We start from the raw sequence: 18,433 nt of genomic DNA on the forward strand, positions 1-18,433 counted from the left end.
GGTTATGACGTCATGGGTGCGCCATGGGCACCTCGCGACGTCATAACGGCGCCACAGGAAGAAGCTCCATTTTGGAGCTTCTTTTTTGCTCCACGAGGGAGTTGCACGGTTTGTATGCTGCGACTCCCTCGCGGAGCAAAGAGCAGTGCGGTTTGTAACGCCTCTTAATCTCCATATTGAAAAGTGGCACACCACTTTTCTACAGTTGAGTATGATGGACACTTGTCACTCAATGTGTGCCTCATACCCTCATGGATTTCCTTTGGAGTTTTCTTCAGCAGGAACAGAAATTTCTTGACGGCCCAAAGTTCAGCACCTGAAAATTCCACATTTTTTTATGGTTCTGTCAATGGTCTGGGGAAAAAACTCAGAAATTTAGAGCTACAATCCTGCAAATAGGTAGTTTACAGTACAGAAGAATACTCTTTCAAGCTACAGTGATAAAGGTATTCTCCGATTTTGGGAGATTGGTTGGGCTGAGAACTTTGTAGCACCCCCTCACATACTTTTTATTTTAAACCCGGGATTGGCAGCAGTCAAGTGTTAGAGGGCACATGGTGCTCCATGACACCTGGAGGGCTGTGCTACCACCTCTGTCTCACCTTATTGCATACAAATGTTTATTTGTTTTTTATTTGCTCCAAATGACCCCTTCATCATGCTTTTAGGAGCCCTTGTTGTCTTATGCTCCAAAGAGGCCTTTATCAGTACAGAAGTAGCCTGGAAATTGCCCAGAATGTTGAAAGACCTCAGTGGTTAAAAGAAAGAGGCTAAATTGCTCAGGTCAGAGAGATTTTGTTTGGGGGGGGGGATCAGGGACATCTGGGAGCCTAAAACACAAGTGGGGTGCTGCACACAGCCCATAGACTGAACTTTCTGCAGCCCAGTTTTAAATGTTTATAATTATATTTGGCTTGTTATTTCAAAGTAATAACTCTCCCCTGAAAACAATTCCTCAAAGAGCAAGACAGAGTCTTATAGCAATATTTAATTGTCTCTTCTCTTCTTTACAGAAAAGACTGTCCATACATTTGGGAATGCAGTAGACTCTTGGTATCCGCTGAGGTTTGGTTCCAGGACCCCTGTGGATACCAAAATCCATGGATGTTTAAGACCCATTAAATACAATGGATAGTAAAATAGTGTCCTTTATATAAAATGGTAAAATCAAGGTTTGCTTTTTGGAATTTATATCTTTTTAAAAATATTTTCAAGCTCTGGATGCTTAACTCCATGGATAAAAAAAAAATCTGTGGATGTGGAGGGCCGACCGTAGGTCATTGTTTCATGTGTTTCCCTGAAGTTGACTAAAGAGATGAGAGGGTCATGCATGAATTCTAGTGAACTTGAGCCCTCTTTTGGGTGTTCAAAATCACTTTGCTAGGTAAATAAAAGCACTTCATGCCCTTACAGCCAGTGTTGTACTCCTGATATATGTGTTTGCACTTAAAACGTTGACGGAAGGGACCACCCTTCTGCAGACATTCACACTAAATTTTCAAATGCCTAGGAAGGAGGACTACATTATACTTCTATGGGTAAGATTACATAGCACAGACCCCAGGGCCCACTTGCTTGCCTGTGAAAGCATTAATTTTTTTCACTACCTGAGTAGATCTTAATTTACCAGGTTTTTATGGTTTTATGGAAGAAACCTCTGAAAATAAGTATTAAAGCTGCACCTAACTTAAATCTATTTTTTCATGGATAGCTATTTCAGTAGTGATTTTATGTGAGCTGTTTTGTTTCATATATATATATATATATATATATATATATATATAGTCAAGGTTCATGACAGAGATTCAAATTGAGTAGGTTTTTAAGGGACGGGCTAGTCTAAGCCAGATAATGTCTGGGATTATAAGAAGCTTTACGCATAAAACATTCAAAGTCCATTTGTCAATCCACCTATTGTGTATAGCCCCTTTTATTTGCAAAGAATGTTGTCGGTAAAGTCCAACGTGATTCCTTGGAAGAGGCCCGGCATAAACTAACCCAAGAGCCCCCTCTGGCGTCTGAAAGTGTCCACAGATATCAAATTTATATCAGTCACAGGAAGTCTTGGCATTCAAACTTTTCCCCCTCACATCTGGAAGTAAAAAATTTTTCTGCTTTAAAGGTCACAGGCATCATGGGTAGGGCATGGATTGAGGGCCATAGAAAACATGGGAAAGGAAGAATAAAACTAGATTTCCACCTTTTTTGAAATAGTTATTTTTAAATGGCCTGGAACACAGCCAAACTACACAACTCCCTTTCTCTCTCCCCCCCCCCCCCCCCCCCCCGCCCCCCTTTTAAAAAATTTATATTTTTTTGGAAAAAAAATAGTTGGAAAAACCCCCCCCCCCCCCCGCTTGAAATGTTAGGTCACTTCTTAGGATTTATCAGTACTTTCTTCCATTTGTTGAGCAGAATATTTTTATAAAAGGATGAATCCAGAAATGCAGAGAGAATGTGTTGCCCCATTCAGTGTTGTTTCTAACTTAACAGTTTGGGGTTGTGTTTTAACTTTCCAACCTCTTCCTATAACTTCCTCACAGATCCCTTTATTCTTGAACTTTCATCGCTACCAGCTCAACTGATAGCGTTGTGTGTTAATGGACGCTTGTGGCTTTTCTTTCCCGCATGACTTGTATTCTTAAGCATTTTAACTTGAAGAAATGTAGGAAACACTTCATCTTAGAGTCTTTCCTCCAGCCCTTCGAACAAGAGCTTGGGGATAGGCTGTAAAAACAGAACCTTTACCATTTGATCCACAGGTATTCCTTACACTGCACAAGGAAACTAGTGTGTTGAAAGCTACAAAAGCTCTGAAGCTTGTCTCAAAAACCAGTTCCATATGAATGGGAATCGAAAAATGGCATGAGGTTAACATGTGCTTACAGTAAAAGGAGATTGCAGGACCTCAGACTTCAGTCGTATGTTTTGGTGGTGAATAAGCAGAGTTTTAATAGCTGCTATATGGATCTGCTCTGCTTTGACACATATCCCAATGCATGTAATGATTTTCATTGGCTGACTTACTTAATTCAGAAAAACATGTGACATGTTCTTTAGGGAAGGAATAGATTAAAACAACAACAACAACAAAATCATCCCTTTGCTCCCCAAATTTTTTGTAGTCATAGTATACGGGCATACATTAAGTTACCAAAGGATCTCACTAAGAAACTCCTTTTTACAAAGTCTTTTTATGCTCCTTCAGATCTTACCCTTTTCCTCTTTGTTTTCTGTTTAGTTCTAAGTTTTTCAGCAATACCAGTGTTTGGAGGAAGGTGAACAAGGGCTCAAGAAACACAGACTTTTGGTGTCAAGATTCAGCAGTGTGTCTGCAGTAAACAATGCAATAAAAGCTTGAGCTGAGAAAGTATGGGATTCTACTTTAGCTGATCCTGCTGTAGCTATTAGTGTCTGCCTACAACTGGGAAGATAAAAAGTAGCTGCCTCCAGAATCTTTTGCTAGCATGCATGAGCAGCAAAACAGAGAGAAAGGAGAAAGGAGATAAGCCTGCCTCACCAGTTATTCCCTGCAAGCATCTTTAAAAGTCAAACCAAAATGGAAATCATAAAAAAGTGGAAGCTGATGAAAACACAAAAAGATCATCTCTAGATGTATTTTGGAAGAAGCGTTCCAGCGATCTCTAGAAAGTTCAAAACATGTTTTGTTTACTTATGCAAAGCTTACTTGACCTGGTTGTTTCATTTCATATGTGTATATTGTTAATTTTGGATTTAAAAAAAGCTTTCTGAAACATGTTAAACTGCTTTTCTTTTTCCTTTTTCCTTTTTGTGTTTTGCAAATCTACCGGTGTACTTTCCATGTTATTTTTGCTTCATTAACTGAGGTATATCTACTTTTATTTAAAGATTCTGTCGTGCTTTGTTTGTCTAAAGATCTTACAAGGCATATTAAAACAAAAGAATAAAATTAAACTAAACTAAATAATGCAGTGATGCCAGAGTAAATCATAATCAGTGAGTCATTCCTGAAAAAAAAGTCAATCCTAAAATAACAACAGCAACCACTCTACATTTCTTCCTGAACTTTGTTGAGGGCAGGGAGACACATTGATTGATTTCACTTTGGAACACATTGCAAACATGAGCCCGCTATTAAAGTAAGATGCCTTCTTTGCCAACAACAATTTTTATCTCCCTCATAGGAGATTTAAATGGTTCTGGACCAATTTAAGTTTTTCTTGTTGCTGTTTGTTTGTTTTATGAAGAGTGGGCTCATATAGTGCATGCTGCAAGAATTGATCCCACACCTATAATGCATGGTAATTGAAACTCACTACTTTCTATAGTACAGTTGAGAACATGGGACATATATGCCCCAGTTATGTTGTACTGTAATTTCTAGTAGTTCATTAGCCAATGGTGAGAAGTGCTGAGAATTGTAGTTCGACATCTAGAGGTCTGAACATTTCACATCTCTAAGCTACTGCCTTCACCATTTTATTCATGAAAATTTTAATGATGGTCCCAGGAACATTCCCAGCAAGTATATATTAGTCCCCCACACACACCTCATCATACCACCCTCCTGTGGTATGTCCCACCATACTGGACTTGTCCCACTATGCCACCATCCTGTTCGGATACAGTTTCCATAGCTACATCTGATGTGTAAGACATCTAAAATCTTTAACATCAGGCACGTAAGCACAGGAATAGTTTCTAGAGAATCCCTCTCTGCAAATGTGCCCTTTAAGGAACAGTGTTTTTTTCATCCTGAGTAAGTACAACCACAAACTAAATAATACAGAAAACCTCTGTCAGTTCTTCTTGCCTTGATTCAGTTCCTTGTTTTCTGCCATTATTAACTATCCTCACACTTAAGTACAGTGGATCCTTGGTATACGCTGAGGTTTGGCACCAGGACCCCCCGTGGGTACCAAAATCTGTGGATGCTCAAGTCTCACTAAATACAATGGATAGTAAAATGGTGTCCCTTATATAAAATGGCAAAATCAAGGCTTGCTATTTGGAATTTATATATTTTTAAATATTTTCAAGCTATGAATGCTTGGATCTGTGGATAAAAAATCCTTGGATAAGAGGGGCTGACTGTACTGTGACACACTATTACCCATTACTCTAACCAGATCCCAAAAACGATTTGACAAAAATAGAATAAAAACCCAGTAGTACCACCAAGATATCAATCCCCTTTCACTATCTAGGCTAGGTCAAGCCAAAGTGATCTGTGACTTAAACCTAACTAACTTGAATCTTGGTTGAAATGGTTTCAGTTATGTTAGGAGGTGAACCAGAGCCACTTACTCAATCATGGGGTCAAAGAATGGAACACTGAGAGCAGGAATTACCAAGACTTATTGATATATCAAAAATTATTTCCTTTAATTCAAGGATTAAAATATGGGTCTCAGAATTGTTAGCAGAAGTTTCTTAAACACAGCTTGAGTATTTCTTTTTCAATATTAATGAAAATTCTAAGAAGATGTGTTAACCGACCTTACAAAAGAGGACTGTCTCTTCAACAAGATGGACAAGGGCCAAGGATAACATAGGTGATCACCTGTAACTTTCCAAGTTTACCCTGACAGTGTTCTCAGGAAAACAAACTGGATTTGATCCAAGCAAAACATTGCAAGAGATTATCAAGAACAGCATAAATATGTACTCTATTTTAATAGAGGTATCCAAGTTGGATTAATGTGAATGACTTTATTTACAAAGAAGCCAGTGGGTATCTCTGGCTCTGGGTGGGAAGAGCCAGTTCTCTTTAACATATGTTTCCATATCATGAAATAGATAACTGAGTTTGTAATATATTGATTTCTCTTTTTCCTTGTCCATCACATACATACATACATACACACATACATATATATAAAGGGCACATTATGCACAGAGAAGGGAACTAATGAAAATGTATGTCGTACAACATGGCATGCCTTCCTGTCTGAGTGTAATGTAAATAGGAAAAAAATACTACCCTTTTCACTGTAGCAAGACAGTCTGCTAAGTGTATTTGTTTCTTGCCACTCTGGCAGATTTCAGTGTATAGGAATAATTGTACTTGTTTTCCTTCTTCTACAGTGAAGATATCTTTATTTCCAGACATAGCAGCTCCAAAATGACCCTCTTGAAAGTCTCACATGGCAATTTTTTCTTACCAGTATACTTCTAGTTTTTTAATCTGTGCAAGTATTATAATTCAGTTGTGGTGAAACTAGCTTCCTATGTGTGTTTGAAAACTGGGAAGGAATATGAATTACATGTCTTCCCTTTAAGGATGAATGCAGAAATGTTTTAAAAGGAAGGATAAAAGATTGAGCGTCAGCCATAAGTAGTTCATAACCTTTGATTTTTCTTGTACTTTTACATAAATCCTTACACATAAGACTTGAATATATACTTAATATGAGTTTTATCTGAAAGCAGGAAGTAATTCAAGTTTTCCCCCATACTTCCAACATATTCAGACTACAAACTGTTGTGATACTTGAGCACCTCTTGTCCTGTTTTTGCGATTATAATGACATCTGCTACGAGATGCATTGTTTTGTTTTTCTTTTACTGGGTGGTTTGGAAAAGAACCTCTTGTGTGTGTGTCAAAGAAGCCAAAGCAGCTATGGCTAGGGATGCTACTCTGAGCAATACTGTTTCTCATTTAATGTGACTAAGGGCCATTATAACTGGATTGGATCTATGTCTAATATCTCTAATCTATATTCTGGAAGGTTAGTGGAATAGCAAAATCATCTTAAAGACAGCTAAATGAATTGTGGTGTCCTCAGGGTAGTTCCTCCACTAAAGATGTTTTCTTTTCCACCCTGTAGAGGTATCTCATTAAGGTATCCACTAGTGTCATTATTAAGTTTTTATGTGTTTCTCAGTTTTGATGCTAATCTTTGTGCATGCATTTAATTCTGTTCTTTGCAGCACCAATGTGGTTATGAATTATTCAGAAATAGAGTCTAAGGTTCGAGAAGCAACCAATGATGATCCATGGGGACCTTCAGGGCAACTAATGGGAGAGATTGCCAAGTAAGTGATAATTTGACTCAGCAGTGAGGAAAGGTACATCTTTATACATAAAAATATGGAGTAAAAATTGTTTCTGCTTCATCACTTCTCAAGAATACAAGATAAAGAGAAAGAAGTATTAATGGTACCAGGTTCTGAATGATAGCCACAAGCCTACTGTTTATTAAAAGCTATATTCATGATGTATTATAATTTGAAGCACAGACAGCTTCCTATGGGTCAAGGTCTTGCAATATATTTTTCAGAAACTATAAAATGGGAAGTTGGGGGCTCCTTCGTAAACACAGAGAGCAACCAAATGGTATGAGAGATTAAAATAACAAGGGAATACTGTACTTTTTTCATTATTTCCACAGTGGGGAGACTTATCAGCATTGCTAATCTAGTGAGTAATTCTATATGTGAAATACTTCTGTGCAAATGTCAGTAGCAACGCATTTGGCAATGGAGTTTTAATTTAATGCAAGTCTGCCATCTGCTGGTTTATTTAGGTTCTAGCAGATCTTTACTAGAAACAGTACTGTAAAAATAATTCCTCCTTTTCCTTTTTCGTTTCTTCTTTTCCTTTTTCCATTTTTTTTTCAGGGCCACCTTTATGTATGAACAGTTTCCAGAACTTATGAACATGCTTTGGACACGAATGCTAAAAGACAACAAAAAGAATTGGAGGAGAGTTTATAAGGTATGTTATAAATTACTTTTTATGGTCTTTTTCTAGTTTTCATTTTGTTTTAAATTGCACATACTGAAGAACAAATACAACTGAATGTTTTAATTTTACCACAGTGTCCTATCATAATTAACTCATTTTTGTGCTTTCATTTACATAATATCCATGCTAAACTTCACAGGCTTCCATATCCTCTGTGTGCAATTAGTATGAGGCTGATTTTAATCAAGTTGATGTGTGTGTGTGTGTGTGTGTGTGTGTGTGTGTGTGTGTAGGTTTTTAGGGAAGAAGCCTCTACTGAAAAACAAGATTTCTTGCTCTCTTGTCTCTTAAATAAATGCCTTCTAGCAATTTTAATTTTTATTGCCTCATTAAATTCCAAATAAGAGATCCGCTATAGCTTGATCTTTCAAAAGAAGCAAATAACCTTCTAATTGGCCTGTTATTGAAGAGTCCTAATTTTAAAATAATATATTCATTCTTAGTGTTTTTAGTAAATCTGGACAAGTTTTTAACTTCCAGTATCATTTATGTTTTGTTCTGGCTTTCCCCAATGTTCAATTTTGTTTGTTATATTTTATCATATACCTAACTGGACTGAGAACTAATTGTTAGCCATCGCTTCCCTCCCCTTTTTGTGAACACATTCAGTACAAATTTTTGTTCTTTTTATTTACCTGTTATATTTACATCGTAACAGTAGCTGTACCTCCAGACTCATTTTTCTGTCTCCTGTAGAACTGGAAAAGTGTTTCAAATTTACAATATTATATATTCAGCAGTATTTATACTAAGATATTTAGTGTAGTGTTTTTTTTTGGTGATGTAGTCATTGTTTTTCCTGAAGCATAATGTAAATTAATTTTTAATGTTGTCATACATATTACTTAAGATCTTAAGGATGCTTGAAATTATCTGCCAGGCTTGAGTTTATTATAATTTATAAACATGCTTCTAGTGTCATGACTTCTACAATTGTATATGTATATATGAAAAAAGATGGAAAAAGCTGGCATTCCAAGGAAGTTCACAAAATCAAAAATACTTTTCAACTTACCTTGTTTTGAAGTTTCTTTAAATTTACCTGAAAATACTGAATTTTGTACATCAACACATTTCCTGTAGAAAGCTACATAGATAAATTGCCATTAAAATTGCTTTTAAATGTAAAAACACTGGGGAATAAGGCAATTGCAAAAAAGAGAGACACAAAAGAAAATTGTTTCATTCTGTGGAGTTCGGGGTTTTTTTCTCCCTTAAATTGCCTTAACCACAATTCCCCCTCCCCCCTTTTCAGAGAACAGTCATTCTTCAGGCAAATAACTTATGATTTTATGCCCTACTTTTTTGTTGTTGTTATGTTTTATTTTAGTGAGTAAATGCAGTTTAAAATTTTGCAGGCTGTATCGTCAGTGGGTTCTTCTTTGAAGGAGAATTATTCTTACAGTTGACTTGCTTAAATGAAAACAAACCTTGCTTTTGCTTTACTAATTTTTGTACATTTAGGCTTTTCTTTTTATTGCAGTTAAGAATACTGATGGCTTTTGTTCATGTAATCATAAGGTGCTTTGTATTTTTATAGTCTCTACTGCTCCTATCTTACCTCATAAGGAATGGATCAGAGCGTGTTGTTACAAGTGCCAGAGAACACATTTATGATTTGCGATCCCTGGAAAATTACCACTTTGTAGGTGAGCGATAGAAAAATCTTATAAGCAAATTAAAACAGTAGTTGGAGTTGTCAGTCACCTGAACCAGCTTAGAAGCTTCCCCACTCTAATTAGAATGTGACTGTTGCCGGTTGTGTGAAGAGTGCAGAATCCAAGACGTTGGACCCTAGAGTATTAATTAGTGAAGACAAGAACTTGCAGAAAAGACTGGCTAATAACAACAGAACCAACACAACATGAGTGTTCGGGTTTATATTAAAATATGCACTAGAGACTGGTCCCCTGTGGTGTGTGTAAAGGAATAGCTTTAATCATGTGGGAAGAAAAGGTTAGAGCTCCAAAACATACACATCTGTTTGAAGCTGGGGATTTCTTTTCCTCCTACCAAATAATATTTACAGTGCAAAGGCAGCAAGGCCAGTGTGTGTTCTGAATAAGAAAGAGGCTTAGGGAAGTGAAGCAAATTTTAGTTTGTAGTGCACTCCAACTGACAGCATTTTAAAAATACAGTTTTGAAGCAAGACAGAAATCTAGCAATTAGCATTTTAGGGAGAAGTGGCTTTTTTAAAAAAAGGCTAAGAGGAAAGCTTGCTTTAAATGGGTTAAAATTGGCAGAAAATATTTCCAGGCATCATGTGGTAAAATGGCTCTTTTAAAAGGGAGGGGGAACCACCTAACATTAACCTGTTTGGGAGATCACCATCAGTTAGGAAGCTTTATAAGTTGAAATTTCACTCAAATGCTATCCCTTAGCTTATTGCTGTCTTTTAAGATGATGTTGAGGTGCAAAAATGGGTTCTTGTTCTTTACAGAGAACGATTATAAAATGCCACAACCTTAGATTTTCTTTTATTTTTATTTCTTTGTTCATTTTACATCTAAATTTCTCCAAGCTGCCCAGTGCTGGAGGTAACCTGGTAATCCTTAATTTCTTCCTGTTCATACACTTTTTTAACAGATGAAAATGGCAAAGATCAAGGTATAAATATACGCCAGAAAGTAAAAGAAATGGTAGAATTTGCCCAGGATGATGACAGACTTCGCGAAGAGAGGAAAAAAGCAAAGAAAAACAAAGATAAATATATTGGCGTTTCTTCTGACAGTGTTGGCGGATTCAGATACAGTAAGTTTAGTATGGTGGAAGAGACACAGCAATTGAATATTGTGACATTGGCATGGATTTCTAGCTGTGCTGTAAGAAATACATCTAAGTAACTTTCTTTTTAAAATATACATATGTTCTATAATTTGAATGCAATGAAGTCTGCTGTAACAAACTTTCAAGGCAGGAAAGGGAATTACAGTGCATTGTGAATGTGTAAGACCTTACTAGGAGGTTAGCACATTAGTTCCGTGGTATTTACCTCCAAATAAGTAAGCTAGCATGTAGTGGTTTGAACATTGGACTAAGACTCTGGAGACCAGGGTTTGAATCCCTCCCTGGCTATGGAAACCCACTGGGTGACCCTGGACAAATCATACCCTTTAAGTCTCAAAGGAAGGCAAAGGCAAACCTCTTCTCAGCAACTCTTGCCAAGAAAACCCTGTGATAGGGTCACCATAAGTTGTGAAACAACTTGAAGGCACACAACAACAAGAATTATTGTATTATCCTGTGATGGCAGAGACAATTTCCTGTATTGCTATGTATTTTATATGTATTATCCTACTAGAGATGCCCCTTCCCCACCACCACTCCCTCTGTGTCGTGTCTTTCTTGATTGTAAGCCTGAGGGCAGGGAACCATCCAATTAAAAAGATTGTATGTACAGCGCTGTGTAAATTTACAGCGCTTTATAAATAAAGGTTAATAATAATAATAATAAAAGATAACTTCAGTGGATCTGGAGGCCAGTCCCCTGCCCCCAGGCTCCCCAAGCTGCACCCCCAACCCACTAACACTTTTAACCTAAATAACGCTCTTCCTGAGCATATATTGTGAAGAAATGGTCACTGCAGTGAATGTCATCTCCAACAAAACAGCTCTCTTCCCTCAAAGGAAGCAAATGAAAAATTCTGCATATAGGCCACAACAACCAAATGCACAGGTATAGGGTTGGGATACATGGCTCAGCAGTACGACTTGCAGGATTACTGTTGATTATAAATTGAACATAAGCCAGCAGTGTGACATTGCAGCAAAAAAGGCATATGCTATTTTAGCTTGCATTAATGGAAGCATCGTTTTCAATTCAAGAGAAATAATACTCGCCCTATTTTCTGTGCTGGTCAGGCCTCATCTGACCAGTTCTGGGTTGCCTCAATTTAAGAAGGATATGGACAAGTTTGAGCAGATTCAGAGAAGGGCAATGATGATAAGAGGTCTGGAGAACAAAAGATATGAGGAAAGGTTGAAGTTACTGGGCATGTTCAGCTTGATGAAGGGAAGGCTATGGGGTGATATAATTGCATTCTTTAAATACAGATTGAGCCTCCCTTATCCAAAATGCTTGGGACCAGAAGTGTTTTGGATTTTGGAGGGGTTTTTTTAATTCTGGAATATTTGCGGATACATAATAGAATATCTTGAAGATGGGACTCCAGTCTAAATATGAAATTCATATATGTTTCATATACACCTTATACACATAGCCTGAAAGTAATTTTATACACATTATTATTAATAATTTTGTGTACGAAACAATGTTTGTGTACATTGAACCACGAGAAAGCAGAGGTGTCACTGTCCCAGCCACGCAAGTGGACAATTTTGGATTTTGGAATATTTTGAATACTGCAGTTTTATTCAGGCATTCTAGTAATTTTGGAAGGTATTATAGTGAGATGGTTTTGAATTGGAAGTTATTATGATGAGATGGTTTCCTGTTGCCCATTTTGCATGTATGTGTCTGTGATGAATGCTCACATGCTCGCATTCAATGTCAGTTGAGCTTCTAAATTACTGAATGCAGTTGAGAGCAACTACTAAAGACACTACTTACAAGATAACTGATCAAAGATGCTATCTTTCGCTCTCTGCTGCCACTGTGTTGAGTTTTTGGATCTCTGCAGTGTGAAGCAAATTTTGTTTATGTGGATAATTTTTGGTAGTGAAATCGCATGCTGAGAACCAGCACATGTGGGGATAAGTTGCTGCACTTTTCTTAATGGTTTCTGAAGAGCTTTTAAAATCGGTAGTTGAGGCTAGAAAAATTGCTGTCTGTATTTACAGTTGTCTTTGAGGGTTTGGTACAATCACCCTGCATTCATGAGATGCTTTTAAAATATATGGTCTCTGAAGGGCTTCCAGTTTTTTATGGCAGCATGGATAAGAGTAATAATGAACACTTATAAAAGAGGTGCTTTTCATTTCTCATAAGGTCTTCATAAAGGTAGGTTCATTTTATTGAACATGGAGAGATTGCCTTTCAGCCTGCCCCTACAATGTTTGCTATCTGGATCTGTTGTCATGTCCATTACAAAAGTGTAGTTGGCACAAACATAATCTCTTGAATGCACTTAATGCCAATTAGGTGTTGGCTTTACACATGGTAATGCTGATTTAGCACCATGAAAATTCTTAGTTGGCTTCCCAAATTCTTTAAGGTACATGTCTGTGGTGTAGGCAGAACTGTTGTTAAGAAAAAGTGACTTTTCTGGGATTGATCATTTTTCTTTTTCTGTCTCTCTGTGTTATGTAGGTGAAAGATATGACACTGAGCCCAAGTCAAAATGGGATGAAGAATGGGATAAAAACAAAGGCGGATTTCCATTCAGTGATAAACTAGGTGAGCTGAGTGATAAAATTGGGAGCACAATTGATGACACCATCAGCAAGTTCCGAAGGAAAGACAGAGAGGATTCTCCAGAAAGATGCAGGTACTTCTAACACAACTCTCTTGTTACAAAGTTGCTCTGTTGAAGAATCATTTTAACAATTTATCTCAAAAATCAGACTTCTGTAATCTAGCATGCTGCCTTGGGTTGTTTGTTGTTTATTTCCTCTGTCCTCATAGTTGTGGAATAAAGCCTGAAAACCTGAGCAGACTTCTAGAGGTTTAAGCCACATGAGAAAGTGAAAGGATTCTTGTTGGATCATGGTATTGCTTTCTTGACCCAGAACAGTGCTGTATCTTCTTCAGGGTCCCATTCTGTTCTTCTGCTATATAAACCTAATCTACACACACTCAATGTTTTATGTCTTTTTATCAGCTGTTGCTAAAAATAAAGCTTAGAGATGCTCTTTTGGGAACAAAATTGCTCTTTCAGTTCCTGGAAAGGTCTTGTTCAAAGCGTAGCTTCTACTGATGGAATTGGGGAGAACCTAATTTTGCTAGTTTCTTCTACAGCCCCAGTGCCATCCCCCATGTGGGTTAGAGAATCTGCACATCAAACTTTTTGATGTTGATTTTCAAAAAAGGTTTGTATGCAAGGGGTGCAGATTTGTTGAAATCACCTTCCTTTCCATCAGTGGCAAAATTCTGTCATATATCTAGAGGCAGCCTTTGGTATCCTAAAGCAAATCCATATTTTCTACATTGGTAATAATGCTTAAGTACACTGATGTAAGTACAGGACACAGTGGTTTAGTGGTTAAAATGCCAATTCTGATCAGTGGAAATTCGAAAAGTTGGCTGTTTGTGGCCCAAGTGCCATGTGATGGGGTGAGCTCTCGCCACTAGTCCCAGCTTTTGCCAATTTAGCAGTTCAAAAGCATGCAAATGCAAGTAGATAAATAGGCACCACTTCGGTGGGGAGTTAACAGTGATAGGTGCAGTCATGCTGGCCACATGATAACTGGAGTAGTCTTCGGACATTGCTGGTTCTTTGGCTTAGTAATAGAGATGAGCACAGAGATTTTGTAGCACAGAATTAATTCTAAACTAGACTCCCCGTTATGTTTTTATCTTACTTTAGGGGCCTGATAAGCAGCAAATTGGTTAATAAAAGAGATATAATTTTTCCTCTTGTAGGAAGATGTTAACCTTCCAATAGATGGGAAGTACAAGGAAGAACCTACATGATAGGTGGTGAAAAGTGGGCTCCTCTTTGATTTTACTGTAGAATGTTTCAGCTTCTTTGGTAATTCCAGCTGGAGTTTCAAAAGTGTCCAGAAGCATCTGACCATCACAAAAAATACACTGTAATCTTATCTGCATTGCAGAAATAATGCAGTTTGAGACTGCTTTAACTGCCATGGCTCAGTGCTATGGAATCCTGGGATTTATACTTTGTTGTAGCACTAGAACTCTGACAGAGGAGGCTAAATATATCACAAACTATAGATCCCAGGATTCCATAGCATTGAGCCATGGAAGTTAAAATGGTGCCAAACTGCATTCGTTCTACAATGCAGATTAGATCTATAGTTTGGATTTTCTTGTAACCATGCCTCTTTTTAACATGTTAATCCCTCCATGATTTCTATGTACATACCTCAGCAAAGGAGACCTCACCATCTGCTTCATTGTTGGCTGTCAGCTAAACTTGAACTCTGTGTACTATGTAGAACAAGCAGGTAGATGCAGAAGAAGCTATATGAGATGACCTTATAAAACAGACATATTTGTACTCTGCAACATTTCTAAAAAGTCTCTATAAAAAGGGGTTGGAGGAGTTTAGCCAGAATATAGTTTATTAACTTGTGTCCTTGAAGCAGTTTCTTAGTGGGGATAGGGTTTTCTTAAAACCAGATATCTGCTTTTACTTTTATTTTTTTAAAAGCTATATTGAGAAAAATGGCAATGATTTCTGAGGTAGCTTTTTGTTGCACAGATGAATGTTCTAAACCATGAATAGGCAGTACTCTTATTAGTCTCAATTGCAGTAGTAATTTAATTCTGTCTCAGTAATAGAAGATAATTAAAAGGTACTTCTTTTTATACTGGAAAGAATGAGTGGAAGAGAATCAACCAAAACATGTTTTCATCGTATCCAAAGTTTGAGAGTAGAGCAGAACATATTATTCGTTTCTCCTTTAGCTTAAAGTAAGATGGTTTTCAACTAACCATTTCTTAAAGTACAGTGGACATTTTGTTTACAAGATCAATAAATACACTCTGTATTAAAGCAAAAGCATATTGGAGGTCTTGCCTGCTGTGCATACTCCAAAACTAATCCATTTGAGCAAGTATGTTGAACTTTTACCATCAACAGATCAAGCTGATATTTAATAGTTTTTGATATTTCTGTGAAAAACTGCACACACAAAAAAACACCCTCATCTGGATGAGATTAAAAGCAGTAGGAGATCTCATATTATTTAATACTTTTTACAACAGAATATTGAAAGAAGTAGAGAAAAAACACTCAAAGTGCTAAAAGTTGTCCTCTTTTTTCCATGAGCGGATTGATTTGGAGAGGGAAATTCATTAATTCATATTAAATATGCAACAATATAGAATATAGTAAATTTTAAATCTTGCCTAAAGTTTACTTGGTGTTTCAATTTTTTTAAATGCTAATATACACTATTTTATGGAACCAAGTCATATTTTCATATTGTTTTTTTTTTCTTTATTTCTTTCAAATAAAATGTAAGATTTAAGATTTCTGAGTTTTATATGGAAATTTGAGGAATGTGTCTTTCCCAGTAGATGCTTAACTTTTGCTTTCTAAAGTCGGGTATTGATATAAAAAGATAGGAAAAGAAATGACATTCCTTCTCTTCATTCATGTCCCCCATCCTCCCATAAGAAAAGTCAGCTTCAGATATTTTTTTCAACACTGAGAAATGTTTGTGTGCGTTCAGGATTGCTTCATAAGCATTGATGCATTCTTTCAAGGACATCAATTGTCTTGAAACAATTAAGTGCTGAAAGACCAGCACAAAATAGGCCTTTTTTAAAAAAAAAATGAAGAATGAAACTGGAATTTGCTAGCACTCCAAATTATAGATGTACAGTCATTCCTCCCGATTCACGGACTTGGAGTCTGTGGTCTTGCCCATTCGCAGATGGCAAGAGGAGAGGTATAAAATGGTGTGCATGTCTGAGGCACATGTGCAACACAGGGGAGTGTGCCGCCATTGAAATCAGTGGTGACTTGAATATTGGTGTCTTTCTGGATTCGCTGGGGGGTGGGGTCCGAAACGGATCTCCCGTGAATTGGGAGGGATGACCATATTTCAATACAGTCTTTAGAATGTAAGTCATGTACCCAGCAAGTTACCAACAGAGGAGTCATCAGAATATCAATAAAGACCATTTGAATGAAGAAAAAAATAATAATTCTATATAAACTAACTTTGAAGGAGTAGCAAAAGGAATATAAGAGTGAATCTGAAATTTTATAGTCACAGAAACCACAAACAGAAAATAAATTACTCAGCTATACATACTTCTTTGATTTTAGAATAGGAGTGTTTAATTTCAAACAGGGATGGGAAAAATTAGAAGGGGTACTTGTTTTCCATCCTGCTGTATACTGAGAAGGATGCTAGCAGAGAAGTGCATTAGTGCTTTCCTTTTTCATCTGTAGTATTAGCTGCTTCTACCAGTAAATATGACAGCTGTGTTATTCCCAATGTTTGTGGGGAGTGGGGAGAAGTATTTAAATTGTCCTTCCCAATTTTAATGGATACTGCTGATAAGCTTATTTTGGTTTTCAGTGCATGATACCTCTAAGTTGCACCAAGTTCTCTCCTCCAGGGTCTTGACAGCCAGTCACACATTTAAATGGAATAGCTTATTGGCACTAACCACGTTGCAATACTCAGTAAAACCTGCTTCAGTCAAGCCATTTTTTCCTTCATTAAAAAAAAGCAGGAAAAGGCTGTCATGCAAACTGGGAGTGGAGAGAGGTGAATGCTCTATTTGTGTTTCTCACTCTTGCATATGCAGATCTACCAAGATAGATCCAGACAACATCCCAGGCATGTTTATTCAGTTCTCTGCAGCAGCAGTGGGATCCCTCTTAGCTGTTGTTAGTTTTTTCTCCTTACCCACCCACCCTCAAATTCATTTAAAATGTTTCTCAATTGTATTTCTGCCTACCAGCAGCCCCAAAAATGGTGTATAAGATATATGAGAACATTCTTTTTAAATAGCTTAAAAACAATTTGAAAAATCAAAGGCCAGGTGATGGCTGTTTGCTGGAAGTTCATCATGGATGGGCCCAGTCAGACTTCCCTTGGGAAGGAATTCACAGTAGAGGAACTGCTACAGAGCAAGCCCTGTGTTGTATACTGGCAAGCCTAGCCTAACCATTTTAGAATGTTGGGTTGGTTTGTTATCTGTTTTTAATCCTGTTTTGGAAGCCACTATGGAATTTAAAGTTGGGATAAATCATGTGGGACTCTGACAAAGTACATTACTTGTCATGAGATCAGTGAACCCAGCACATTTGCTTTAGCATTTCAGTGGGGCCTGAGTTTCTATACATACCCTATTGAAACAAAAGAAATGGCTCTAGAGCGGTGCTTGACAGATTTACTCCCTTTACCCTTATGTTAGGTCTTCCTCCCACCTTTTACTTTGCATCTATAATCTCTCTTGGAATAGAAAGTGAAGTGCTGGATATTTATGTTCACTGATCTTAATGAATTAAACAACCTTTGCTCGCAAATAGTTAATATACAGAGATGCAGTGGGAAGCATAGCTAAGTAATAATAATAATGGACAAAGTCTCAACCATTATTAGTAGAAAACAAAGGCTACCCCACAGAGCACAGAGCAGTTTGTGTTGCCTCCATGCTGACAACAAGACAGCTTTTATTAAATCAGCAGGTTTAGTGCCCAAGTTCATTATTGTAACATAGAAATCTTCCATTGCTAATTCCTGTTTGAATACACACTTTTCTTCCAATATGCCTTTCAACGTGTCCAATACAGTATACTGTCAGACAGGGTAAGCGGTATGGAAACAGATTGGAGGAGAAGGAGGAGGAATATAGTTCATGACTGGTTACAATCACACACAGGCTTCCTGAATTATTGGGAAGGACCAGCAGGCTGACACATGGAGCCTTTGTTTCTTCCTCCATCTTGCACATGAGTAAAACTATCTTGGCTGTGATTGTTTATTGATACCTGAATCAGGAATCCTGGTTTATTGCCCATAAACAATCAATCCTGGCTTCCCTTTTAGCTGACAATTACTTCTTCAGTTTCCTTTATATCAATTGTCTTTCAA

At 37.2% G+C, this 18,433-nt stretch overlaps 1 protein-coding gene across 1 annotated transcript in view; it reads left to right on the forward strand.

Moving 5' to 3' along the window:
• The window catches only part of CLINT1 (clathrin interactor 1), a 93,707-nt gene that overhangs the window by 48,264 nt on the left and 27,010 nt on the right, over positions 1 to 18,433 (forward strand). Inside the window, exons 2-6 of the mRNA XM_042447498.1 lie at positions 6,916 to 7,020; positions 7,606 to 7,702; positions 9,273 to 9,381; positions 10,319 to 10,483; positions 13,002 to 13,179. Of these exons, the coding sequence (XP_042303432.1) occupies positions 6,916 to 7,020; positions 7,606 to 7,702; positions 9,273 to 9,381; positions 10,319 to 10,483; positions 13,002 to 13,179 (654 nt within the window). The remainder of the gene's footprint in view (positions 1 to 6,915; positions 7,021 to 7,605; positions 7,703 to 9,272; positions 9,382 to 10,318; positions 10,484 to 13,001; positions 13,180 to 18,433) is intronic.

This window comes from Sceloporus undulatus, chromosome 2, assembly GCF_019175285.1.
Source record: "Sceloporus undulatus isolate JIND9_A2432 ecotype Alabama chromosome 2, SceUnd_v1.1, whole genome shotgun sequence".
Classification (NCBI taxonomy): domain Eukaryota; kingdom Metazoa; phylum Chordata; class Lepidosauria; order Squamata; family Phrynosomatidae; genus Sceloporus; species Sceloporus undulatus.